This window comes from Molothrus aeneus, chromosome 1 (genome assembly GCF_037042795.1).
Source record: "Molothrus aeneus isolate 106 chromosome 1, BPBGC_Maene_1.0, whole genome shotgun sequence".
NCBI lineage: Eukaryota > Metazoa > Chordata > Aves > Passeriformes > Icteridae > Molothrus > Molothrus aeneus.
This window is the reverse complement of record NC_089646.1, coordinates 40,901,080-40,926,660: the sequence shown is the minus strand read 5'-3', so window position 1 is coordinate 40,926,660 and position 25,581 is coordinate 40,901,080. Positions and strand designations below refer to the sequence as shown.

Below are 25,581 nucleotides of genomic sequence, written 5' to 3'. Positions count from 1 at the left end.
CTTCTGCAGGGTCTTACACCTCTGAGCACCCAGGGCTTGCCATTACCAAACAAGTTTCATGGCAATGTTTTAACTAATGACACCGGAAGAATGACTCTTGATTTCCACTGGCATTACCTCTGCCTGGGTGGTTTAGAGAAAAGGGTTATCAGTTAAGAAACAGTGATTTAGAAGCCATAAATGTGGGGGCAGAGACGCCCATGGGATTTGTGTGTTAGCTTTGCTTGTAACAATAAATTAGAAAATCAGATTGAGAGTTACCAAAAAAAAAAAAAGGCAAGAAACTAAAGATGGACTGATAAGAATTACTGCAAACTCTGCACTTTTGAAATATAGAACTAGTAAGAAGATATTAATGGGTCCAGAGAGTTAATACTTCCCATGTGTTCATTCACAACACTTACACATCTGCTGTACTTTCCATGTGCAAAACAGTCACATGTAGTGATTTAAACTACACATGAAATCAAGACTTTAAAGAATTATTGTTTTGCTAACAAATGTACACATGAAAATTCCATGTTTTTCAAAAGTGTTTACAAATCAGAAAAATGTACTGCCATGTCTCTGAAAGAATAACCACCAATATTTCACCAGATATTCTATTACAAATTTTGTCAATCTCAGACCTCCAGAAATGTCCAGTTTAAAACAATGTATCTTTTTAGAATTATTAGAGCCATAAAAAACCATATAAATATAATATTAGCAAAGAATGTATAGCAATTTGCTATGGCAACACTACTTCAGAATTCAATGATACAAGAAAGAAAGCAAGAAAGCAGATTACTTAAATATGAAATTTTATGTCTGTCCTTAAGCTTTTCCAGGAACAACATCAACATTCCAGTTAATCATTTAAAAGGAAATACAAGTGTCTGATTTTTATTTCGCTATCAAAAGCCTTTCATTGTGCAACACTGCATTCAGCAGTTCTCTCGATTCTCTCTAGAAAGAAAACCAAGTGCTGAGCTCATCAAGTTTAAACTTAAAACAGCAAAGTACCATGAGACACCATGACATTGCTTTCTGATGGCAAATGCTGATGGAATACTGTCCTCCCTCCAAGACTACAAAGTGTCTCACACTAATCTAAACAGTAATTCCATAAACAATGACAACTGTGAAACTCACTGCATTCAAATAGTAATGGAGAAGTTGTCCACAAGGCTATATGGCCACAATAAACACATTATCAATTCAAGAGCATATGTGTGGGAACATATCTGCAACTGTTTATCCATCTCTACTGCTGTATTTTTGTTTTCATCAGTTACTGTAGCTGTAATTTGCATGAGGTGTATTGCTACATGTTTTTAGTGGATAAATTTGGAATTTTCATAGCACTTCCATAGTGTGCATGGCCAGAAAGCATTATGTTTCCCTACAACTGTGCAACATGAAAAAGGGGGACTCTCCTTTTTGAAACTCAGGTTTACTATACAGCATTTTAAAATGCAGACTTCATTTTTATCATTCAATAGTTTTATTTCACTTGCCAGGACTCTCTGTTTTAGCTTTCTTAACTACACCAATTAATGCAGATTTTTTCTGGTCTAAATGGGTTTTAGGAATTCTTTGACTCCTGGAGCCAGTTGTAAAGAGTTTTGTAAAGAGATGCACATGAGACAGCAAAGAAAACTCAGAAGGTTTCGTCCTAGCTTTGCCAACACTTCCCTCTGTGACTGTGGATAAAAGAAAACCTCACCCTCCCTCCATCAGTAGCTTCAGTTTCCTTGAAAGAATCTCAAAATTGACTAATAGAATACCTGGGAGGAGATCTTAAATTCATTAAACTCTTATACAGAATAAAATTTCTCACTATTTATAATTTAGTCCTATTGCTAATCCATTTAAACAGAAACACTGCAAAAACCACTTCACATGTCTATTAACTCTGAAGTGACCAGGAGCCCATTATTTGTGACAGCTCTCCAGTTTAAGCTTACTCAATCTTCCTGTTACATCCATTCGGACTCTTCCATAATCTCTAAGGTAAAGACTTAAAATGCATGAATTCAGAGCATTCTTTCAGAGTACTACTTATTCTTACTTCTCCTGCTTAGCATTTATCAGTGGCCTACAGCAATTTTCCTCAGGCCAAGTACTATCATCAGTGCTTTTACACATTTTGGCCTTTCTTCCTAATGAATCATAGAAACATGGTCCAGAGAGGGTCTCCTCATTGTCAGGTCACAGAAAACCAGATTACTTTTCTGTTATTCATTCTACCAAAATTTTAGGTCTTTCAGAGAACTTTCAGATGATAATTTACAAGACTTTTAGCAGAAGGTGTTGGCCAACATATCCTAACAGACACCATCTCTAATAAAGGGTTTATTCTTTTCAGGAAAAGCTCATACCGTTCCTTCTTTTTGTAGTGGAATGTACCATATTTGCCAAGTGACAAGGACATGTTCTTTCCAGCCTTTATTTGCTTATCAGCTGGGACATGGGCTTGGTTTTGTTTGGGTTTTTTTTTTCTACATAGGTTTGGTTGGGTCTTTTTTTCTTATTTTTAAGGTGATTAGTAATATGTGATGGTACTGTGCTCCCTTTGAAACAGGAGTGCAGACTATTAAATGTAAAAATTATCCGAAGTGCCCTTTTTCACAGAACCATTAAGACTGAAAAAATCCTCTGAGATCATCATTAGCCCAGCACCATAATATTCATCACTAGATCATGTCCCCAAGTGCCACATCCAGTTTTTTTAACAACTCGAGAGATGGTGACTCAACCACTGCCCTGGGCAGCCTTTTCCAATACCTGAACACTCTTTCAGTGAAGTGAAGAATTTTTCTCCAAACATTCAATCTAACCCTCCCCTGTCACAACTTGAGGCAATTTGTCTCATCCTGTTGCTTGTTACTCGGGAGGAAACACTTGACTTCACCTTGCTACAACCTCCTTTCAGGTAGTTTTTGAGAGTTATAAAACCCCCGTAAAGCTTTGCTCCCCGCCTTAAAAGCCTCCTGTGAATGGACAAAGCCTCATTGTAGGGTAAAATCTCCTCACTTAACAGTTCAAAGCCTCATGTTCTTCATTTTTAATACCTCATTCGGAGCATCCAAAGACATATTATTAGGGTGTAAAGTCCTGTTTTTAAGGCCAAACGATTCATTTGTAGGGTCCAAGGCTGTCTATTAATACCCATGGAAGGAAGAGAAGAAATTATGGTTTTGTCAAGGTTCAGATGACTAATGACAGATTAAGCATTTGTTTCATTACTGAGTTGTTAAAGTTTACCTACAAGTGACATGGAATATCTAGGAAACAGATCATAATAGCAGGGGAAAAAAAAATGAGGGAGGGCAGATGTGATAGCTGTGTACAGATATAAGCTAACATGCCATTAAGAACAGAAAGTCTAATTACTTATTTAACCAACAAAGGGCAGAATAGTAAAGAAGGGGCCTCAAAATGTTAAGAAATCATTCCAGAAATAGCACTGATAGAAAAGGAGGGACATACAAGCTGAGACTTTTGAAAGGTTCATGCCAGGACACCCACATTTATATCAAATGGCAAAAATCATCAAATTATTAAAATCACCTATGCCCTAAATACTTCTTAAATAGGACTTCCTAAGTACATCTAAGAACTGTCAAACTGGTTTGATTTCATATCAGATCATAAAAACTACAATCAGTCTGCCTTTAAATAAAAAAAAGCAAGAACAAAAAAAGCCCAAGAAAAAGCAAACAAAAATTATTTAAAGGCACTGACATATAAAATCTCAGTTTACAAGGTCACTTACACACTTACCTGGGGTAATGCATCTTGTTCTGATCAGTTTCATACCAGCAATTTGTAAACAAACCAGAGGGTTTGTTCACTGATGAACAATAACATTGAATAGAGGTCAGCAGAAAGTTTTACAAGGAAACATTGCTGGAGCTCAAATATATCTGTTGAGCTGAGTAAATAAAAGAAAAGAGGAGTGCATTTTAACATTGAACTATAATACTGAAGGGTAAGAAGCAAAAACCAAAGAGGGAGATGAATTAATTAGTGTGGTGCCCAGAGGTAGGGGAGGAAGGATAATGAAGAGTAGTGGGATTAAATTAGGAAAAGCAAAATTTAGGCTGAGTATAAAGGAAAAAAACTTACTAATAATGAGTTTTATTATTTTGGGAATTAGTCTCTCAGGTGAAATGATGGAAACACCTGTCTAAGATTTAGGACTTTTAAATTTAGATTGCACAAAGGTGTTAATGCATGAACCACAAAGTGTGCACAAAGACAGACACCCTTTGGGGAGCAGTACAGGGCTGGTAGGGACAGAAGGAGAGGATGCAACCACATCCTGTTTCAGCTCCATGGCTACAGTGCAATTACCAACATCCTCTCCAAGAACTGCCCAAAACACAGCCTACACACATGTGGCACAAGTTCTGCATGGAAGCACTGCCCACGTGGAAAACAGATGGGCATGTGCACAAGTAGGTGTTTGGCAGGAGTTCCAGGCACAGTGGGTAAGGACACACCAGCACACCTGATCTTTGCTCCCAATTCCAGCATTACTCTCTTTTCCACCTTTGCAGGCCTTCCTTGCTGTTACCTTGACGGTAACAGCAAAAGAAATCAATAATCAAAACTGTAGCACTTTGTTTCTCTACATCAGGTAATTTTGTTTGGCCATTAGTGAGCCCATGCCACAGCATTCAGAGGCCAGGCTTGGTGCTCCAGGCACAGCACTCTGCCTTTGAGCACTCTCTGGAGTCAATAGTGCAGTTCAGAGGAACAGCTGCTATTCCTCCTGCCTCTTCATTTAGTTCATGAAGGCCAAACAAGCCAGCTAACACCATCACAAAACAAAATAAAACATCCCTTTCAGAAAGGGCTGCAAGACAAAAATGCCATACACTGCAGCTGGCAATCTGATGTCTTGTTTATAGCATTTTTCCTGCTATCTTGAGTGGGAAGCATCACCCAAAACTGCTCCTTTTTTTTTTTTTTCTGGGGTTTTCTTTGTCTACCTCACATAAAAGTAAAAAACAGCAAAACCCTTGCAGGCAATTCTGAGAGCACTGCCAGGACCACAACTGGATAAACAGTTTGTGCCTAATAACAAGCAGGCTGTTCACCCAAGTGAAAAAGAAGGGTTAAACACTGCAGCTTTATCAGGAAATTTGAGGCTTTACACTGGAAGCAATTTGTTCAATGGCTATTTTGACCATAGAACTTCCTAATCTCAGTTCCCATAAAGTTTGGCTTGGAGCCAGCCAGAATGGTTCGTTTCAGCTGCACAGATATCTTCCACAGAGGAAATAAAAGGATTTCAAACCCCGGAGTCATTTCCTTTGGTTCTCGGCTCATTCAGAAAAAATGTCCTTTCGGTCAGTGATATCTCCAACTTAATTCCTGCAGCATGACTTTAAAAAAAAAAGAAGAAAAGTCTTTGTGGGAAACTTTTTCTGAAGGTTTGGAAGTGTGCCCTATAAGCTCTTTGCCAGTTGGTGTAAAATACCTTCTTTGCTCCCAGAAGTTTGCAAAGAAAAATGTCCTCTTCACTTCTACATTAACTCTGAGCTTTCCAGAAGTTTTTACTCATCTAGCCGTCCCCATTTAATAATTAAAGGAGGTATTCACACTCATACACACGAATATATGAGATTAAAGAACTGTGCATCAAAATAATCCACTAAATGTATTTTAATCATAGGGATTGATGCACATGCAGCTTCAGAGGTAGTAGTGCAAGCACAACAAGCAAGCACTTACCAAGTGCAGCAATATTTCCCACAAGTGTCATAGACTTTGAGACATTGTAAGCCTCGGTATCTCGCTTTTGAGAGTAGCTGACAAACATTTGAAGATTCAGCCCCTGAATCTGAAAAGTGATCTAAATGGTCCAAACAGTATATATTTAAAAACAAGCATGCAGGACAGCCAACATAATTACCAGGAGTACAATGTGCTCTCCGAGTGGGATACATACTCCTTGAGGCTGCCACCATCTTAAGCAGGCAGTCAGGGCTTCACCGAAATGATGGAGATAAAATTTTTGTCACGCAATCTAGCTGTAATGATCAAATTCATTCCGAGAGCGTCAGACCTGTGAATGCTACCTTTACATCATCATGAAAGGGAGAGGAAGCTTTTCAAATATATCCTCAGGCCTGTGATATTTCTAAGAGTCCTATAAACGAAAATACTGAGGTGCAGGGCTCAGTATAAATTTGTGGGTTCTGTAACAGTGAGCTTACGCATCCTTTGTCCTAAAATGAACTTTGAAGCACCAGGATGCTTATGAGCTGACACGTGTTTCATCAAGAAGATTGATTTTAGTGAAACTCAAAGCCTTCTTCAGTACTGTGCTTCAGCATGCATCTAATATTAAGCATACACATCCTGAGGTGGCCCCATCTTATGTTCAGAAAATTCAGAAAGCAGAGTAAACGACACATGCAAAATGAAAACATTAATGAGTTGAACCCTACTGTCAACTTCAAATGTCAGTGCCAATCTTGATAATTAAACTACTCTTTCTAGGGAAGTTTATCACCCGATTAAAATTACAGTTTTAGTTACGATTTATGAATTGAGCCTCATATAACTTATACTTAAATGCTCAGAATTGTTTCTTCCTGCATTATAATGATTCAAAGTGTTATATGAGTTACACTGAGACATCGACTCCTCATAAAATAGTTCAACACACATACACTCATATTTACATGTATCTCCATATATATCACAAGCTCCTTGATAACACTGCTCTGAGGCCTTAGAACTGAAGGCCTTCTTTAGTCTGAGATGTTTTCTTACAATGTCTTGAATGGCACAGACTAGACCTTCAATCTGTGGATCTCTACCAGAGAGGAGATAATCTACAATATTAGATCTTATTTCTGTTTTCTGAAGGAAGGGGGGGGGGGGGGGGGGCTGTGTCTATTCAATTTATAAAATAAATTTAAAAAGTAAAATAAACAGTGAAGCACAATTTTCTATATGCCAATCCAAATATTTCTGCATTGCAAAGTTCCCTCTATTTAAACCATTATTTACCAGGATAAAATAACAGTGCCAAGATACTGATGAAGTATATAGAAAGAAAGTCATAGGGGAGATTTACAGAACAGATAATTTTTCTAAGAATACAGTAGACCTAGACTGTAATTGTAATGGTACCTTTTTCCTTTTTCCCATTCTTTTCTAAAGCTGTATGTAAATTCAAACCAAATGTTGACTGGAAAATTTTTCCCCTTTTGCATTCCACTCTTCTTCTCTCTTTCAGGAATGCCAAACACAGGAGCTGAGTGTCAGCAAAGACTGTCCAAATTAAAACAAAATTTCTGGTTTCACTTAGTCCTACAGGCAATGTACTTCTACTCTTCCCTAAAACACAGTGGGAACATGAGGCTTTAAAACTGTAACCTGAAAATCCAATTTTCTTAGAAGCTTTATTAATATGAAATGACTCGGTGACAGTCAAAACTTCCATTTAAAATAACAGAAGAACATTTCATAGCCAGTCCTCTGCTTTATCCTCACTTCCAAAACACTGAAAGCTCACCTTGCTGGGCTTTTGAAGGTTAATTTGACAAAGCCCATTTTGGAGTTGGGTTTTTTTCTTTAATGTGCAAACCTGCAGACATTTCCTAGGCCTCACACTGGCAAACACACAGGTAATTTGCAAGGAGATGAACTGTAACAGAGCTGCTCCTGCTCCCAAGCATTTCTGCCAACCATCACAGCTTCCCCCACACACTCCCATGTGCCCCAACACAGCCAGTCAGGCTGGCTTCAGGATGAGTGAGACAGTTGCCCTCTATTTTAACTTCAAAGAGCTGCCCTAGCAGCTGTCTTCCAGCTAAAGGTTTGCTCAGTAGGGCTGTAGATAGTGTGGTGTTACAGTCCCTAGAGCCCTGAGCCAGCACCCAGCCACCATGGCCCCAGGGAGAGCAGTCCTACAGGGAATGTGTCTCCCAGCTCCCTCCCCACTGCTCCTTGTGGGGGTGCAGCTACTGAGACTATTAAAGCACTTGTATGGAAATATATCTTACAATATTGCCTGACTCCAGACTCAGAATATTGGGGGAACTCTTCAAAATAAGTCCATGCACTGAGGCAAGAATCCTGACCCCACTCTCAAGCAGGCTCATGCCACAACTCCTGCTGTCATAAAAACTGAGTTTGCTCCACCCTTTGTACCAAAATTTGGCTGCTCTGGTGGTCAGAAACTCTCACCCATATTTAATCATGGCCTGTTTACTCTCACTTATTCTTGCTGCCAGCATTGTGCACACATTTTTTTCCCTTGCCTAATACCAGACACTGATTTCTTCATAGACATTCCTATTTTGTTCTGGTTTTGTGAATGTTCTTTTAATTGCTATGTCTTCCATTCCTCACCAATCCTTCTCCATACTCTTTTGAGTAAGAAGAGCCTCAGCATTTCCAAGAACAAACTGAGACCATAGGATCATGAGTTTGACTGCATGGAAGAATAGGAACGAACTCTGGTTTTTGTCTTTAGGACAGCAAGAGGAGGGGAAGGTCAATTAGATTACCTGGATAGAAAGAAGTGCTAAGAACAACCCTAGCAAATAGTTCAGGAGAAGAAATTAAAGTAGGAATTAACCACTTTAATATGCCAATCATCATTTCCATGTTTTACCCGTGGGAGAGCTGCACACAAGGGCAGCGGGTCCAGGTCTCTTAGGGCAGCTGCCAGTTCAAGGCAGGACTCAGGTGGTAAAGCAGGATTTAATCCAGTGCTGCATCTTTCCCACTGAGAGCTGCTGATGTTGCATCTTCTTGCATTGAAAGTGTCCCTCTAGAACTTGGAGCTGACCAGAAGGAAGGAGCAGGTTAGAGTCATGACAATCTCTCTCTCCAGGCAAGCAGATGGGGGAATTGAGAAAAATCAGAAAATTGAGAATATCAGAAGGTGATTACTAGATCTATCCTTCTTGCAAATAAAACACCAGGCCCAAGAAGCTAAGTGTACATACTGTAATGCAAGGTAACCATGGAGTCACTCAAATGCAGTGCTGACAACACAACTGAAACATCAGGGGCTCCCTAAGTGTCTTAAGCCTTAAGAAATAAGATGGGTAAACTTAACTACATACTACAGTCAGAACACAGTCACAGAAAAACTTTGAAAGCAAGGCAATGAGTGGATCATCTTAACACCAAGATCTAACAGAGACAGAGCAGTGGTGCTGGAGGGGTAGAAATGATCAAACAAAGCATGGCAGAGAGCAACACATAACCTGCAAGAGCTGAAATTCAGAACTATAGAGAAAAGCAGTAAGTGGAGTGCTCATAGAGGACTTTTATCATCCCTACTCAGACTGGGCAAAATGAGATGTAATGCAAAGGTTTTTTTAGGTTTTTAGGTGCTGTTTCAGAGAGCAGCTGCTTAGGAAGCCCAGGACAGATGCAACTCTTAATTTCAAACGACCACAGAGAAAGTTATAGGACAAATTGACAAAAGTGAACACTAACAAATTGCAACAACAGATGGTATTCATCCTCCCAGTTTGAAAAGAGCTCCAGGATACAATAACTGACTACACACACTAAGAAGTGGTGTGCAGTTTTTATTTTTCCTAAAACTGACTTTGTACCAGAGGACTGCGAGGTGGCACACATGGTACCAACATTCTAAAAACACCCCAGGTAAGATCCAGGTACATAAAGATCTGTAAACTTGATGTCATATCCCCAGAAATTACAGAAACAGAGTAAAATCAATGGAAATAAAATATGTTGAAAGAGTTAACCTGACTTTTGTAGGTTTGTTTCACAGACCTATTGGAGTACCTTGAAAAGGTCAACAAGCCTGTGGATAAGGCTGATCTGGCTAATATAGTCTGCTCAGATCTCCAAAAGACGTTTGACAAGACCCTCACAAAAGACTTCTTAGGAAACTAAGCAGCCACAGCTTAAGAGGGAAAATTCTAGGGTAAACAATTGTTTAAGAGATAAAAACAGAGGGTAGAGGGCATGATCTTTCCTACAAGGGGGGGAGCAGGACCGGGGGACTTCCACAAGGAACTTTGCCAGGACCCTTACTGCAGATTTCATTTCTAAATGACAGGAAGAGGCTAAGCAGTGAGGTGACAAGATAATTTAGGAGACAAAACAGGAGATGCATCTGTGAAGAGCTGCAGAAGAACCTTATTAAATTAAGCAACTGGGTAATAAACCAGAAGAAGAAATTAAATGGAGATAAATGTAGTGATGCACATGGGAGAAAATTCTGGCTTTACATTATGATGCCCTTTGAAATGTCCATAAAAGTGTCAGCTTCCTATTTGCTCAGAAAGGCAAATTGAATTCCAGGAATTATTACAAAAGAAGCAGAAAGCAAGGCAAAGAATATCCAGCAGAAATATCTACATGTATTTCCCTGTCAGCCCCTCCTTTCCCATAATTTTTGAACTGACTGACCCCATTCAAGCAAATCTGACAGCGGTAGCAATCTCAAACACTTTTAAGTACCAAAACCTCAATCTCATTACTAGACACTGGTAAAAACACAGCAGAAGACCCCCGCCCCCACTCTTTAAGTGTTTAAATGTAACAATTTTACCACTTCTGCAGTAAAAACCCAAGAAAATAGAGCATGGCAGGCAGAGTTGTGCAATTCTTTCTGATGTCAGAACTCAAATTCACCCAACTTGATAAATATGTATGTGTCTCCAAAACTCGAAGCATATTTAATGTCTGTTCCATGACTTTCTTCTCTAATAACTGTCTATAATAGCAATAAAACCTGTTTTTATTTAAAAAGGAAATTACTAAAGCAATGTTCAACAAATGAACAAAAAATTAAACACTAAAATATTGAGCACAGATGTTTGGGGGTTTTTTCTCCTTAGTTTTGGGGCTCTTTCTAAAGATACCTTCCATCAATAATGTGGAACTTAACCCTGCAATTTACTGTGAGCTGAAGTGACTGACAAGAGCAACCAAGATACCTCAGGCAAACCAGGTCACTCAGACTTTTTCTTGCTGTTTTGTGATTAAAGGCTGACCACAAAAACCTTTACATTCTGCAGAATGACATGCTTGGTTGGTTAAATATGCAGGCAATTAACACAGAGATAACATGCATTTAAATGGAGGTCCCATTGACCCCCATCTCCTGACTGCAACCTTTGCTCTGAAAGCAGACAGCTTAGCAAAAATATTCAATTAATAAAAAGCCATGAAGGGCAACAACTCCATTTCAATTAATTTAAAAATAAATAGTGTTTACTGCTCCATATTTAATAAGTTAATAAAAAACAACAGCACAACTAATATCCCAAGCAGCAAAGGAATGTGCCTGAAAAATCTTTACGAAGATCATATAAAAAATATCCAACCCTTTTTCTCCTTTGTTTAGAATAAAGCAGAACATTCTACATACAATGAAATAAAGCAAGCCTGTCGTTTAATATGTTTAAGCCCCTTCTTTCTTGCCTCTGCCCATGTTCTATCCCAGGTGTGATGCTACAACTTGCTGCAGTGACTGCCATCCCTCTCTCCAAGCATTCCCTACTGTCTCCACCCTCTATTCTTATACCTATACCTCTCTCCCAAACACCTTGTTGGCCAAAACTAGCACAAGCTCTGGTTCCACCATAGAGGAGCAACTAGTGAATTACTGTAGTTACTTCAGGTGGACCAAAACTAAATCCATCCCACATTTCTTGTAGCAGGACAACTGAGTGACTGTCCATTCTACATAAGAGGCCATTTTCTCAAAATATTTAACTTAGTTCTATTTGAAAGTCCCAGCCTTCTTTTGCTTTAAACTGGACAATAAGCTGTAAACTTCTATGTGAATAAAAAATTGACAGCTTGGAGACTTTGAAATTGGAAACCAAACTAAGAAAAATTTAACCATTTGTAATTTCTTATTAAAACTTGTAGTTTGGGGGTCCAGAGAAACGACATATCACACCACTGCCATCTAATGGAAGAAAACATCAGCCAATAATTGGTCCTGGGGAAGATCCAGTCAGACAAAAACTATTTCATCAAGTAGGAGAGTCATTTCTAGCACCTTTTTTTCTCATCTATAAATATAGCTCTTCTCAAAACATTCTGGGTTGAAAAAACTCATTAAATGTTATCCAAATGTATGATTATTCTCAGGAGAGCTGAAAGACTGGTTTGGTTAAGGTTTTTTTGGGTTTGGGGTTTTTTTTTGGTGGGGAATTCAGTAATTTAAAGAAATGTCATTGAACTCCATTCAAAATCCTACTACTACTTACGGTACCTAAATTGATTGTGGGCCCTGCTCCTTTTCAAAGACCTGGGCTGCAAAGTCCATATGAGAAGGTTGCCTTTTAGTTATTTTTTTGTAGATTACAATTGTTTTCTGTACTGTTGATTAGCACCCAAAGCTTTAGTGCTCACATACCTGTATATGGCTACCATAGCCTAAATACATGTAGCAATACTATTAATGCCTGGCAGTTCCTTTCCCAGAAGGGGTGTGGGTGGGTTTTTCGATCAGCATTGAGGGAACTACATCTTTATTGCCAGCAGTTATGATTTTTCTCCCGTGTTGCTCATCTATTCCTGCTCAAGCAATCCTGTACCATCTCCAGACAGGCAGCCCTCAGACACCCGGAAAGACAGATGTAATATGTAATAAAAATGATGGTCCAGTCTCTTAGTGTTTCACAGTACACCTTCTACCAAGAAAGAGAACATCTACTTAATTCACTTGGGTAAGTGAACACTACTCTTTGAAACAAAAGCAGGGGGTGTGCAGTAATAGGGGAGAAGCAAGCAGTGACCTCTCTGCTGGCAAACCACAGAAATGAAGTCGCGTTGTAATTCACAGATCTGATTCAGAATGGTTCCTGTTGAGTACCCACACTCAATAAGAGCCTGTCAATTGGATTCATTAGCAAATTGTCACTATATCAAGGCAGCATATGTTTTGCATATGCTCTATACTCTGAGAGAGCTCAACAGAGTAGGCTCTAGCAAAACTAAGGAGCTGAGCACTGGCCTCCTCCTGCCTCTGCCCCAGGTTTCTACAGGTCAACTGCTGTGCTGAAGATCTTGAGACTTTTGAGAAAGTAACCTCTGAACAGAGAGCCATCCCTTTTGGAAGAGATGACTTGCCTTCAGGCAACCAGAGACCAAAAAGATTTACTGGTGTATAGGATGCTGTATCATGGCATCAGAAAAAAAAAATTAAGCAAAGTGATTCTTCAAGACATTTGAAAAAGCCAAGGCATTGTAAGGAAGCTTTCAACAAAGCTGATTATGAACCGCTGTTCAGATAAAAAAAAATCTCTTCTGTTCATTTCTGTGCTATGAAATAGATATTTCCAAGTCTGCTGAGACCACTAAGAGCCTACTAGCATTACCCAGTCCCAAAATGCACTTCAAGTGCATGCCAAGCTATTGGCAAAGTTTTATACAGACCAATGAATCAAAACATTAATCACTGTGTACAAATGGAAATTTTACTTTTTTATTTCTCTGGAAGGAAACAAAGTTAAACCAATTATTTGTCAGCAATATGGGCTTGCAGATTTTGGAAGCAGTAAATTAAGAATAATCACAGATTAGGTATGTCACAGAATACTTCAGCATCTTGGGTCTCCCTACATAAAATATTTGCTAGGCCATGAGTTCATTTATGAAAAGATAATGACCCAGGAAATTTTTTCCTTAATTGCAAGGAAGCCATTTAAGAAAGTGTCTGGGGAACTAATTAGGAAGGAGTTTTCTCTGTAGAGGACCTGGCTTTAAACTCACTAAACAACTTTTAGAGGTCTTGTTCAAGACAGAGCACTGTTTAGAGGCAGACAACAATGTTTGCTGAGGTGCATTTTGCAGGCATTGGGGTGGGTATGTCTCAGTCCTCACCACAGTGATGCACTGCCCAGTGCTGGTGTGCTCCAGCTATGATGACTTGTTGGGCACAACTCAATGAATCCTTTCCTATTTCACTTCAGCAGATGTGAAAAGCAGTCAAAAATATACAGACAGGAGAATCTCTACCTCCAAGCTAAAATGAGATTTTGCAAAACACTTGCACGTTTGCCAAGACATAACAATGCCCGCTGGCCAACCCAACAGGTGCCAGGAAAATAGCTTTGTTATGATACCTAAACACCCATGAACACATAATCTGTAAATTAAAGGAGACAACTATGTAGTTATTTTATATATATATATATATATATATATATATATATATGCAGCTTTCCCATCCCCCCCCCATATAGTTCCTGGTAACTTCTTAAAGTGGTCAGATTTACAGGGCATCATAGATCATGAGCCCAGAGATCAAACAAATTTTTATTTGCTAAGCTAGGGTGTGAATTTAGACTTCATTCTTGAGGGAACTCATGTTTTTTTTACTGGCAATTCCTTTCACTTCATTTTGATGTATGCCTGCCATCATGGTATTTAGACGCCTCCTTTAGGCATTTTTTTTAAGACTTGACTCTTGGTCTCATGTGGTTCCATAGTAATATCACTTTTTCATTTAAACAGAAAAAAATTATCTCAACCTTTACTCATAAAAACCACAGGAGTGAAAGTAAAAAAAAAAACTCTGAAGTTTAAAAAACCTCCCAGAAAACAGACAAAAAACTTCCAAATATTCACAAATTTTAAACAATTAGCCTCATGCTGTATAATGTATCTTATCAAAACACACAGCACTGCAAGTTTGCTTTTTTCCTTTCAACTGTTTCAAAATGGGGACTCATTGACACTGTTGAAGACTTTGTCCTTTTATCTCTGCAGATTTGGTTTTATCAGCTGGCTTGCTAACCAAAAGTGGTACAACTCTGTTTGTGCACTCTGTTCAGGAGACCCAGGAGCAGAAGGAGCAGATGAGCTGGGGCTGCTGCAGGTCAGTGGTGAGAGGGACCAGCAGAGCCACAGACAGAACTCACTGCGTCCGCCCCACACTTGGACACTCGGCATTGTCCGGCTTTCACAAACTCCTCACTCACTGTCAGGAAACCTGCTGAATTAAAATATTCCATATTGCTACACTTCTCATAACTTGAGAACTATTATGCCACTGATTCCATAATGCTTTGGAGTGGATCAAAAAGAAAAAAAAAAAGTGAACAAACAACATTAATGTACAAAAAAACCAGCACATCTATTGCTACTCTGGCATTGAAAACAGGACTGATTTATTAGCTACACAAGTCTAGCGTTTCAAAATTAAATAAGTCTGTTTTACAAATTATTTACTTTCTACAAGATCCATTTCCCCTTGAAGCACACTGTGCATGCCCTCCTAGTGTGAACAGTTTACAGTCTGTGATCAGGCACAGACCCACTTGTCTGGATTTTTTTCCCTTTCAAAATGGCAATTCTGAGAATCATAAATTACACAGCACAGTTATTGTAATTCGAGCTTATTCCCAATAAATAAAATTTATTAACTAAATAGCTTTCTATGTAGCTTAGCTCTTTCCCACCAGCTTATTATTTTACATAGATTTGCTTCACATTCCTAGTCACAACCAAATTGTGCCATCTTAAAAATATTAATTTAAAAATATAAAGTAAAAATGCATAATTTCATATAATCACAAATAACCTTCACTTCATCTTCTCTGGACAGAATATGTCCAGAGAATACTTTGTAAAATTTGAAGCTTTGAAAGTATTTAATATAACACACATACCAAGGTATATCTACTATACAAATATAAGCTTTGTTTATCAGAACACCAGAGCAGAAGCCTCCAGCTCATTAAGCTCCAATGCATTAGAGTATTTAGGGATGCTGGTGAGCTTAAGCATATGAGTAGCAACACTGACACAAGGCAGGACAGACTCCTTTTGGGAGATATGAAACATCACTTTATCATGCCATTCCAATTATCTCCAGCACTTACAGTAAGCCTCCAGTTATTCCATTTTTGTTACACAAATAAACTCTCAATTTATAAAATAGGTCATGGTAAATTTTACGTCCTGGTCTAAAAACAGCAAAGCAACTGGAGAAGTAAAAATGTATGTAATATATGGTCGGTTAACACAGATGACCTCATGGCATTTTTTTTTACCTACCCCAATAAACCTACCCCAATCCTAATGAGTGCATATCTGCATCCACAGTTTTAATGTTTTAAAAAGAAATAGATCATTGCTAACATTTCTCAACCAGGAAAATGTCATAATGAAATACTAAAATTATAAACAGAGTCTCTGCAGTTCCCCTCATCATGTTAGGCACATTTCCCTCCTAAGACAAACACTGCTATTCCACATATCAAGTCACCCATGGTTTGTAAAAAGGTACATAAAATGAAGAATATACCACAGAAGTGTTTGCCTCCAACAAATTACAAATTTAATAGGTTTTATTTCTTAAAAAAAAAAATCCACAGGTGGAATTTCAGACTTTTAGTCATTCTCCTGTGCTCATCTTCTAAGGTACTAGCAAAATACTCAAAATCATGCAAGTCCCTGATTAAACCGGGAAGCAAATCTGCATGCATGCAATTACAGTGTCTGCAAGGGCAGACGCAGATGACAGTAATTCATACTCTAAGAAATGGGCCTGTGTATTTGGCAGATTAACTGTTCTGTATTCCATTGCTATGAGGTATGGAAACTGTACTGTGAAACAACCATTACTCATTCCCTCAGCTCTGAGCACGTAGGTCTACCAAAGGCAAGCCAGGCTGGAGAGAGTGGGGGAGAGGGCTGGAAAGAGAAGAGTCTACACATTTCAGATTAACACTTCTCTTGAATGGTTTCTTTTATTTCATTTCCCCCACTTTTTAAATTAGCAAATACAGTAGGCCCAGAAGGGGAAATGTGCAAAGGGAAGAGGAAGAGATGGGAGGGAAAAAGAAAAAGCAAAGGCAGCCAAAACTCTCCAACTTGTTCATTAGGGGTTTTGTGTTTGAACATCTGAATGAATCATGTGTCTGTTTTTCATTATTCTCCATATGTATTTGTTCTTTGCTTTGTTCAGAGATTTCTGGCCATGTTGTCATGACTGTGCTTATTTGGTTTTATATATTGTTCTGTTACAGGGTGATGGTTACTTCTCCTCTGCCTCACTTAGCAGCTAAGCCACCAACAAAGAACAATCTGAAAATGAGAGGTTATGTGTCAAAAGGTGTCCCTAGCAAACTCCCTTGCAGCCTATATGATTACTTTAGATCTGACTGCTTAATTCAGACCAGGGAGAAATCCTGAGATAACACTGCTCCTTATCATGGCAGGAATGCGGTGGGTATCTCTTTAAAAATCTGAGGAATAATGGATAATGACTTAAAGTACATCACTGAATGTCTTCCTTATTTCTCCAAAAGGAAAGCTAACACTTCTTGCTAAACAGCTAACATTTTTAACAGATTTGCTGTTACATGGAGGTTTGAAATAATTTCCTTACTAAATTAAATCTTTCTACTTTCAGCTTTACTCTATACCTTCATCAACACACAAATGACACTGAAATAAATTCTGACATCACTAATCATGTGATAATTTTTATCATTGAATTTAATCCACCCTACTTCATTGGTTACACAGCACAGGATGATGTGCTCATTTAACAAGATAATCTCTTACTTGGCAGAAAGTAAGTGAGACTCAAAAGACTGGAAAGGAGCAAACAAATAGTGTGGCTTTTTTCCTTTTGGGATGTTTGAATACTGGGTTTTGTTTAGGGTTTTTCTGGGTTTGGGGGGAAAGGGGGATTGTGTTGTGTAGGGGCGCAGTTGGTGGTTGTTGCTGTCTGCTGATTTTTGCTGGGTTTTTCTAGGGAATAGATGTAGACTCCACTGTTTTAGAGATGGTTTCAACTTCAACTTTCAGCAGATAGGAGGAAAAAAGGCCTAGCTGAAAATGCTGTGAAGTAGGTGTCAAACTGATTAGATCCAATTTAAAAAATAAGTTCTCAATGGCTCAGTATTGCACTACCTAGTGTACTGAGAGGATTTCCTCAAAAGTCTTCCCCAGGTCTGTCATTATTCACTCTTTTCCACATTATCTTGTCCAGTGGATTAGAGAAACCATTTATTAACTGTGAAGAGGATACTAAAGAGGTAAGTGCTGCAAGCACTCTGGAGGCTTAAGATTATACTCAAATATTAGTAAATTAAGGAGACAACAGGAAAAAAATAGGACAAAATTCAATACAGACAAGTGAAAAGCTCTAGCTCTAGGAGGGAATAATCAACAATCCAGAGCAGAGCATGCAATAAGGAACACCCGGCTGGCAGCAGCACTGGAAGAAAGTAACAAAACCAGGGGCTGCACAGAATCTCTCAGCATAAACCAGCACCAGTTTTCTCATGCAACACCCTGTGCCTCAGAGATGCATCTATATTTTAAATACATATAAATTTATTTATATGTATACATCAGTAAAGAGGACAGACGTGATCACAGAGAAAACAAATGAAACCCCTCTATACTATCTAAAATGATCAAATTTAGGCCATCTAAAATCCTATGCCCAGCTCCAAGTTTTTCAGGTAAGGAATGAGCTAATTAGAGAGACCAGCAAAGAGCAATATATTGAGAAATTTAAAACAAATTGCCCTAAAGGAAAAAGTTAAATGACTAGTGTTTAGTCTAAAGAAAAGATAAGGCAGATACAGATTAGTCTTCAAATATGTATGTTTGATGCAAAAAGGAAAGGAATAAACTGCTCTACATGTCCACTGGGGATAAGAAAAGAAGCAATAGACTTAAATTACATCAAGAGAGATTTGGGTTATACATTAGGAAATGCTTCATTATAGTGAGGAGAGGGAGTGTTATCAAAAATTGCCTGAGGAGCTCAAGGAATCTCCACCACTGGAGGCCTTTGAGCAAAGGTTACAGAAATACTCCTCAGCAGTGGGTTAGAGCTGATCCTGCCCCAAGGTAGGTCCTGACCTCTTCAGGTCCCTTCCACTTCTGATTCCTGGGAAGGTTTTTGGCTTTTTTTGGCAGCCTTACTGAAGAGAAAGAAAATTGTACCCAGCATTTAAAGCAGTAAAACATCTATTATTTTTATGCCATAAAGCAAACTGTTAATAAATCCAATTATGTTTATGATCTTTTAATGGCACTGCTTATGTCATAAAGATCCATCTATGAAAATAGAAATAGATATCTCTGCCCTACAGTGTAATACAACAGCATGAAAGCAAACTAACAGAAAATACAAACTCATTGTTATATGGCTCCTATTAAAATAATCTTAAAGCTAACTGTAACATAAAGAACACTAAACCCAGAAATTTTTCTTTCTCAAAATTTTAGCATTCATATTCTTTACAATATTTTCACTTCACATTTTGTGTTTCACAAACAGATCCACTCCTTTCCTTGTTTACCACTGGCAATGGGAGCAAAGGAAGTTCTGCTCACAAGGGTATTCCTTTATAATGTAATACTAAAAAAAGAAAAAACAATACCAAACCCCAAACACAATGAAGTCTTGTTCCTGGTGTGATATTCAAAGAAATACTGAGTGATGTTATCAGAATTCTGCCAGAAGAGAGTGCCCCAAGGAAATCAAACACACATTCAGGCAAAAGCAAATGCACAGCAGTGCAGCTTATGACAATGGCCCATGACCAGCTGGGTTGGTAGAGTTTTCTAAGTCTAGAACTGCAGTCTTCCAACTTGCTTTTCTCCTGAGTAGCTAATAAATGCTGTCTCTGGCAAGCAATAGATAAGGTCACACAGTTCTACAAATCTCAAAAACATCTTTGGCATGGGTGGCAGAATTTTTCTCCCATCTCATAATCTCCCCAGAATGCTTCTCTGCTGCTTCTCTTCACCCCGTATCTGGCCACTCACAAGACAGTCCTAAACTGCAACGCCTTTTCTTTTTACAAATGAATGTAGAAATGCTCTCCAGGATGTGTTTCTTTTCAGGAGAACCCACTCTAGCAGATCTTACTACTCCAAAAGTATTCTGTACACCACTGGTGGAAAGCTACAGAATCATTTTAAGGCACAGCTTCTCCGTCACAGACTCAGTGACACTGCAGACTCATAAATGAGTAACAATTGTAGTCCTGAGATAGTACTACACACATTAGTCAATATTTTCCTCAGCAAATATAGCTACACACACACACACAAAACATGCTATATTTCATTTAAAAATATTTTCATACATTAGCAAAAAAATTAGGAACATAAAACTGGAAGAGGAATTACTTATATATCTCAGTATTGCAACTTGTAGATCTAATTATGTCATAAAAAATATTTTCTTCTTCTATTAGCATATGCCAAGACTTTACAAAAATATAAAAATTAGACCAGGTTTTCCTTTTCCAACTTTTCCCAAAGGTTTCTAAGTTTTATATAGGAAATCAATTTGCATCACTGATGATATCATTCAAATCAGACAGCACTATGTGGTTAGAAGGCAATTTACTTTTCTGCCGAAGCAATTTGATACTTGTTCTGATTTGTGATTTTCATTTTGTTTGTTAATGAAAAAAATTAATGAGCAATGTTACTGGAAGCACAACTCAAAGCTTTGGCATTATTAAATATGTTTGTAATATACAGTGCATTATGTTGATTGCACAGTTGGAGCCAGAGCTTTGGCAGTCAAGCCACCAGTCAATCATTCAAGCTGATAATGAACTCACAGGGTGGACACTTTGCACGTACCTTTGCACTGATTTGTGTTTTTGTCAAGAATTGCCTTTGTGGATACAATTTTCCCATACCTATGGAGAAAACAAAAATCAGAAGTACAAGTTACCATATTTTAGTAAAGTACGTAGTGATTTTTGCATGCATATATAACACATATCCTAGGAAGAAGTCTAGAGCTCTTGAAAAATGTTCATCTGATATCCTGGAGAGATCCCTTATGCCACTAGCTCAAACACCTTTAGAGTTCCCCAAGAGCACTTGCCACAACCTGTCCATCTCTGGTCCATGCACTGCCAGTGTAAATGCCAATCACAGGAAGGAATTTAGGACACTAGTAAAGAGGCTTCTTTGAGTAAATTATTTTAAGTTTGTTTAGGTTAAATACAGATGGATCACATATCTTCAGGATTAATGAAAATGCAGGAATTATGGTCACTTTTTATACACAGGGATCAACAGCTGTGCTCATATGTGCATCCATGTCTATGTGCATACACTCTACCTAGTTTGGATAAACAGAACCTTTGAGGTTTGTGAGCATCTCCCAGCTCTTGTCAAGATGAATGTTAACACTTATTTGAATTTATATCCCCTCCCATAGATAGCATGGCACTGCACTGCAATTTGATAGACTAAGCACAGTGAAGAGGGAATTTGGGCAGCTACAATTTGTTATATAAAGCAACCAGACCATAAAATAGGTATCTGTGTTTACCTCACAGAGGTTAAGACTAAAAATGCAGACTTAATAGTATCACAAAATCCAGGTAAAAGATCACAGAAGATGGCATTTATGGATGAGCATCAGACATCAGAAGACTAAGTAAAATAATTTTATTTCTCAAATCACTGATACATCTTGGTCTTCGTTGAAGAGAACTTCCCTTAAAATGCCCTTTCCTACATTTTTCAAATTGCATTATTGATACTCTGATATATTGGGCTTTCATTTGGAGGACTTTTCCATGAAACACAAGTTTCTACATCCACAAAGGACATATTACTAAGAAAGATTTAAGAAAATTATGTCTTCTAATGGCAAAGCAACACCCATGGAAAATAACCAACACCAATTATAAACCATTGAAACGTATGGCAGACAAATGCTTATTTGGTTAATCTCTATTAACAGCGATATAAATTTGGTGTTAGTGACTTCTACTTGCAATCCAGAAACCAGAATGTAGAAAACCTTGCCGCTATTCCCTTCTCTGCCTCAGGAGGAAATCCATGTCTACCACTATACAGAAAAGAACTCAAGAACTCTAAGGGCAGCTAGAGCACTGTACCACATATTCAACAACACATTCTTCTTTGTCCTATGGGTCAGTAAATCCTGAGAAAACCAGTCAAAAAAACCCAAAAAAAACCCAGGGAGACAAAGAGGGAATGGTACCATAACTCAGAGTATAAAAGAGACCCTTGGATTTCACTCTGGAATCAAGAAAACACTTAAATACCTCATGAAGGGGAGTAGCACCTGGGAATGGCCTAACTAAACATACTCTTTGATACCAGCAAAAAATTTGAGACAAAGTTCTCCACTGAAGTTTTCATACTGCAAGGGACATGTAGCCATTCAGCTTAAGATAAAGGGCACTGTCATCACTCATGAAAGCAGCGTAAAGAGAGATGGAAAGTGAGACTTCCCATTTCACTGTTTTTCCTTTGCCTAAGAATACACAAAAGCATTTGTTTGCATTTGACTTTCATTTGAGGAGGAAAAGCATGCTTTGTTTCATTTTGTTTAGGTCTGAAACTAGTCAGGAGAAGGAGGAAAATCTGGCCTAAGGGTATTAATAATTTGTGTAAACTAAGTCAAGTCCCAATTCAGATATCTTTTAGGAACCAAAAAAGTCAAAAAAGTCTTCCTTCCCTTCACCTCTCTCCCCCTTTTTTTTGATGACTCTGTAGACCAGAAGGATTCTGGGCTCTGAAAGCAGGCGCAATCCACTGTTCACTGCACTATGATGGGTAGGTAGTTGAGAATCTATTTTGCCATAGCTAGCTCCACTCCAATCAAATATATAAGAAATTTAATGTTAACCATGAGATAGCACACTTTTCTAACCTCAGGTGTTTCTAGAATTGGGGCCCTAATACTCACTCATGTTCCACTTAATTTTATAATTCTTCATTGTAGTACCTGAAGTTGACTTTGGCCTCAAAGATATTAGAGCACGTGTCTTTAGAACGCAAAGAAAAATTCAGTTCAGTGATTTATGGCTGTTCAGTGGGTCAGCCTACCCAGCAGGAAATTTGGCCTTTGCAGCGCATCTTCATTTATTTGATTTACTTAGATTTAATATCAAGTACATGAAAAACACACAAAAACACGCCTATCTTGTACAGTAATGCACCTCTGACAGATATATGGGAAAAGAATCCAACAAAAATCAGTGGCTAACCCACAACAACCTCAAATAAAACACAACTTCTACCTAAACTTCCGCCAATAAAAACCGACACCCAGCCTCCATTTCAGTCCAGCCACTCCTAATGAATTGATATGTTGTTCCATCCAAGTCACGTGAGAGCAAGAAGTTTACATTTCTTGCCAGCAGAGACAGGCATTTGTGGTTCCACTGCTTTTATTACAGATTTCACAGAGTTATTTGCTGCGTACTGCGATCCTGCAAACATTTCATTGCACTGGAGATTTTACTCACAGAATTCTGTTTTGGTCAGGAAATGCTTCTCCTCACATTCAAAGTTATGTGCACACCTTCAGGTTTGCAAAAACAGACATCAGAGTGGTAAGAGACACCACAATAACAAACACTGTTATAGGCAATTAGCCATATGTCGGCGATTTAATCTACTGCTATAAACCCTGAGTGTTACCACAAGAAAGTAATTGGAATTAATTTGGACACTGTTTTACTAAATATTTCAAGTAATTATTCTACAGTAATCAGAACATCAGTTCTGATGAGGAATGTTAGTTTGTGTGCTGCATGAAATCAGGAAGGTATTTTGTTCCTACAAATGCAGTCATATTTCTTTCTCTCATGTGTGAAGTGTGGTATTAAGCTATAGCTCATCTCCAAAGTTGTTTGGCTTTCTGTTTGTTTTGCCTTTAATTGTAATTTGATTCACCCAGAAGTAAAAAAAACTGTATTCAATGGGAATGTTCACAAAAATAAGGATAAAATACATCACAAGAGTTTTACCTGTTGTTCTCTTATATTTAAATGGAAATTATTACAAAATTCACCAGCCTGCACATATGTGTTCTACAAATTACTGATATCATTAATGTAAAGAAATAACGGGTACGGTCTCCCTTGTGAGAAAGTGTGAGCGCTATTTTATTTTCTCTTGAGTACAGCTCATGGAAGTATTCTTTCAAAGATATCCAATCAAAAATTCTGGTCATAAAAGGATGACTGAATTGAGTCCATCTCAATGCCTCAACCCTTCAAAACAATGGCTGTATCATTAATGATAACTGTATCACGCTATCCAAGGAAATAGACGTAATGAATCTGAGCTGGCTACCTCAGGAATGTGTCTATTGAGCATCTGAATTGAAATTGCTGTTCAAAAGGTTTCCAGGCACTCTTCCTGAAGTGTTATCTAAATGTACAGTAACCACTAACAAGATTGTTCAAGTGAACTTAAAAATCATTGTAATTATTTATATTCGATTATGCTTTTATTTCTTTTTTACGTAATAATTTTCCTGGAAAACCAGGTGGTCAGATTTTGAAAGAGCTTCAGGAGCAACTGCACAGACTAGGACGTCACCACATTAATGAAGAACCCATGCAGTGAAATAGTGACTAGTTATCTTTGTTGTTTCTCATGATATATAAGGACTGCCCAGAAAATTATAGTTTAAAATCTGCAGGTTCCAGAATACAGAGCTACATTGGGGAAATACTGCCACAGCCCACACTGATGCCCCAACAGAGACATCACTCTACAAAAAGCTATTGGACAGCTTCTAGCAGGGAAAATCTATCATGAAATTAAAAGCAAAGACACATTTGTGCCCTGGAAGTCACATACCACCAGAAACTGTGAGAGGATACCAGAGTAGCATCATCATATGTTGTCCCTGTTTTAACATCAGGCACCTCCCCAGTTGCTGAAACAAATACCTATCTGGCCCAGCCCAGCCACTCTTACATTCCAAGAAAACATTCAGTTGGGGGTGGAAATACCTTGTTAGAAACATAACCAATTCTACTTTATCTTGTATATATCAGTGAAACTGTTGAAGTCATCTCACATACACTATTAAAATTACAAAGGTCACTTAAAAACTCTTCACTTACAAACAGCAGTAACTGACACCATGTCACACAAAAGGCAGAACTAAGGGAAGAGCTCTGCACAAAGAAACAATCTCCCTGTTCAGTCCTGGGTGTAGAGCTATGTCAAAAAACATTCTTGAGAGCCTCATGCCATTGCACTCCACGTTTTCAGACTACTCAGCAGACTCAGCAAAGATGCAAGCATTGCAAAATAAGCCCTTAATGTATGTACATCAAAGCAGATCATTTTAAGAGCTTTCAGGCAGGCGGTCGATCAGCACTTACACTGCAGACCAAGCTCAATGCGCTCATTTCCAGGAAGTTATTTGATAACTGCTGTTAAAATGGAGATAGTTCCTGAAGGAAACCATTCAGCTGTGAGTGATACCCCTTGTAAGATGCATGAACCTTACCCACAGCCAACCCCAAACAGAGGAGAATCTGCTGTCTCAAACGCACAAAGAATTTGAGCCATTTCTCCTCCTGCCTGTGGAAAGCTAGGGTGCAGGGAAGGGAAGTGGACAGCTAGGGTTAGGGGATAAGTGATGTTCAGCTAAGAAAGAGGCAGAGGAGCCAGGTGCCACCCACCCCACTGCTGGTTGCAAACATGCCAAGAGAAGAAGCTGGCTGAGCAACAGCTGTGACCAGGAGCTGCTGCATCAAAAAATGGATTTCCTGGGAGGCCAAGCTGGTGGGGGCCATGCAAACTTTTTAATTTTTCCATGTTATTATGGGAAAC

At 38.4% G+C, this 25,581-nt stretch overlaps 1 protein-coding gene across 1 annotated transcript in view; it reads right to left on the bottom strand.

The window, feature by feature from the left end:
* Nucleotides 1-25,581, bottom strand: part of RBMS3 (RNA binding motif single stranded interacting protein 3) — a 439,534-nt gene that overhangs the window by 296,552 nt on the left and 117,401 nt on the right. Inside the window, exon 3 of the mRNA XM_066571247.1 lies at nt 20,593-20,651. Coding sequence (XP_066427344.1) covers nt 20,593-20,651 — 59 coding nt within the window. The remainder of the gene's footprint in view (nt 1-20,592; nt 20,652-25,581) is intronic.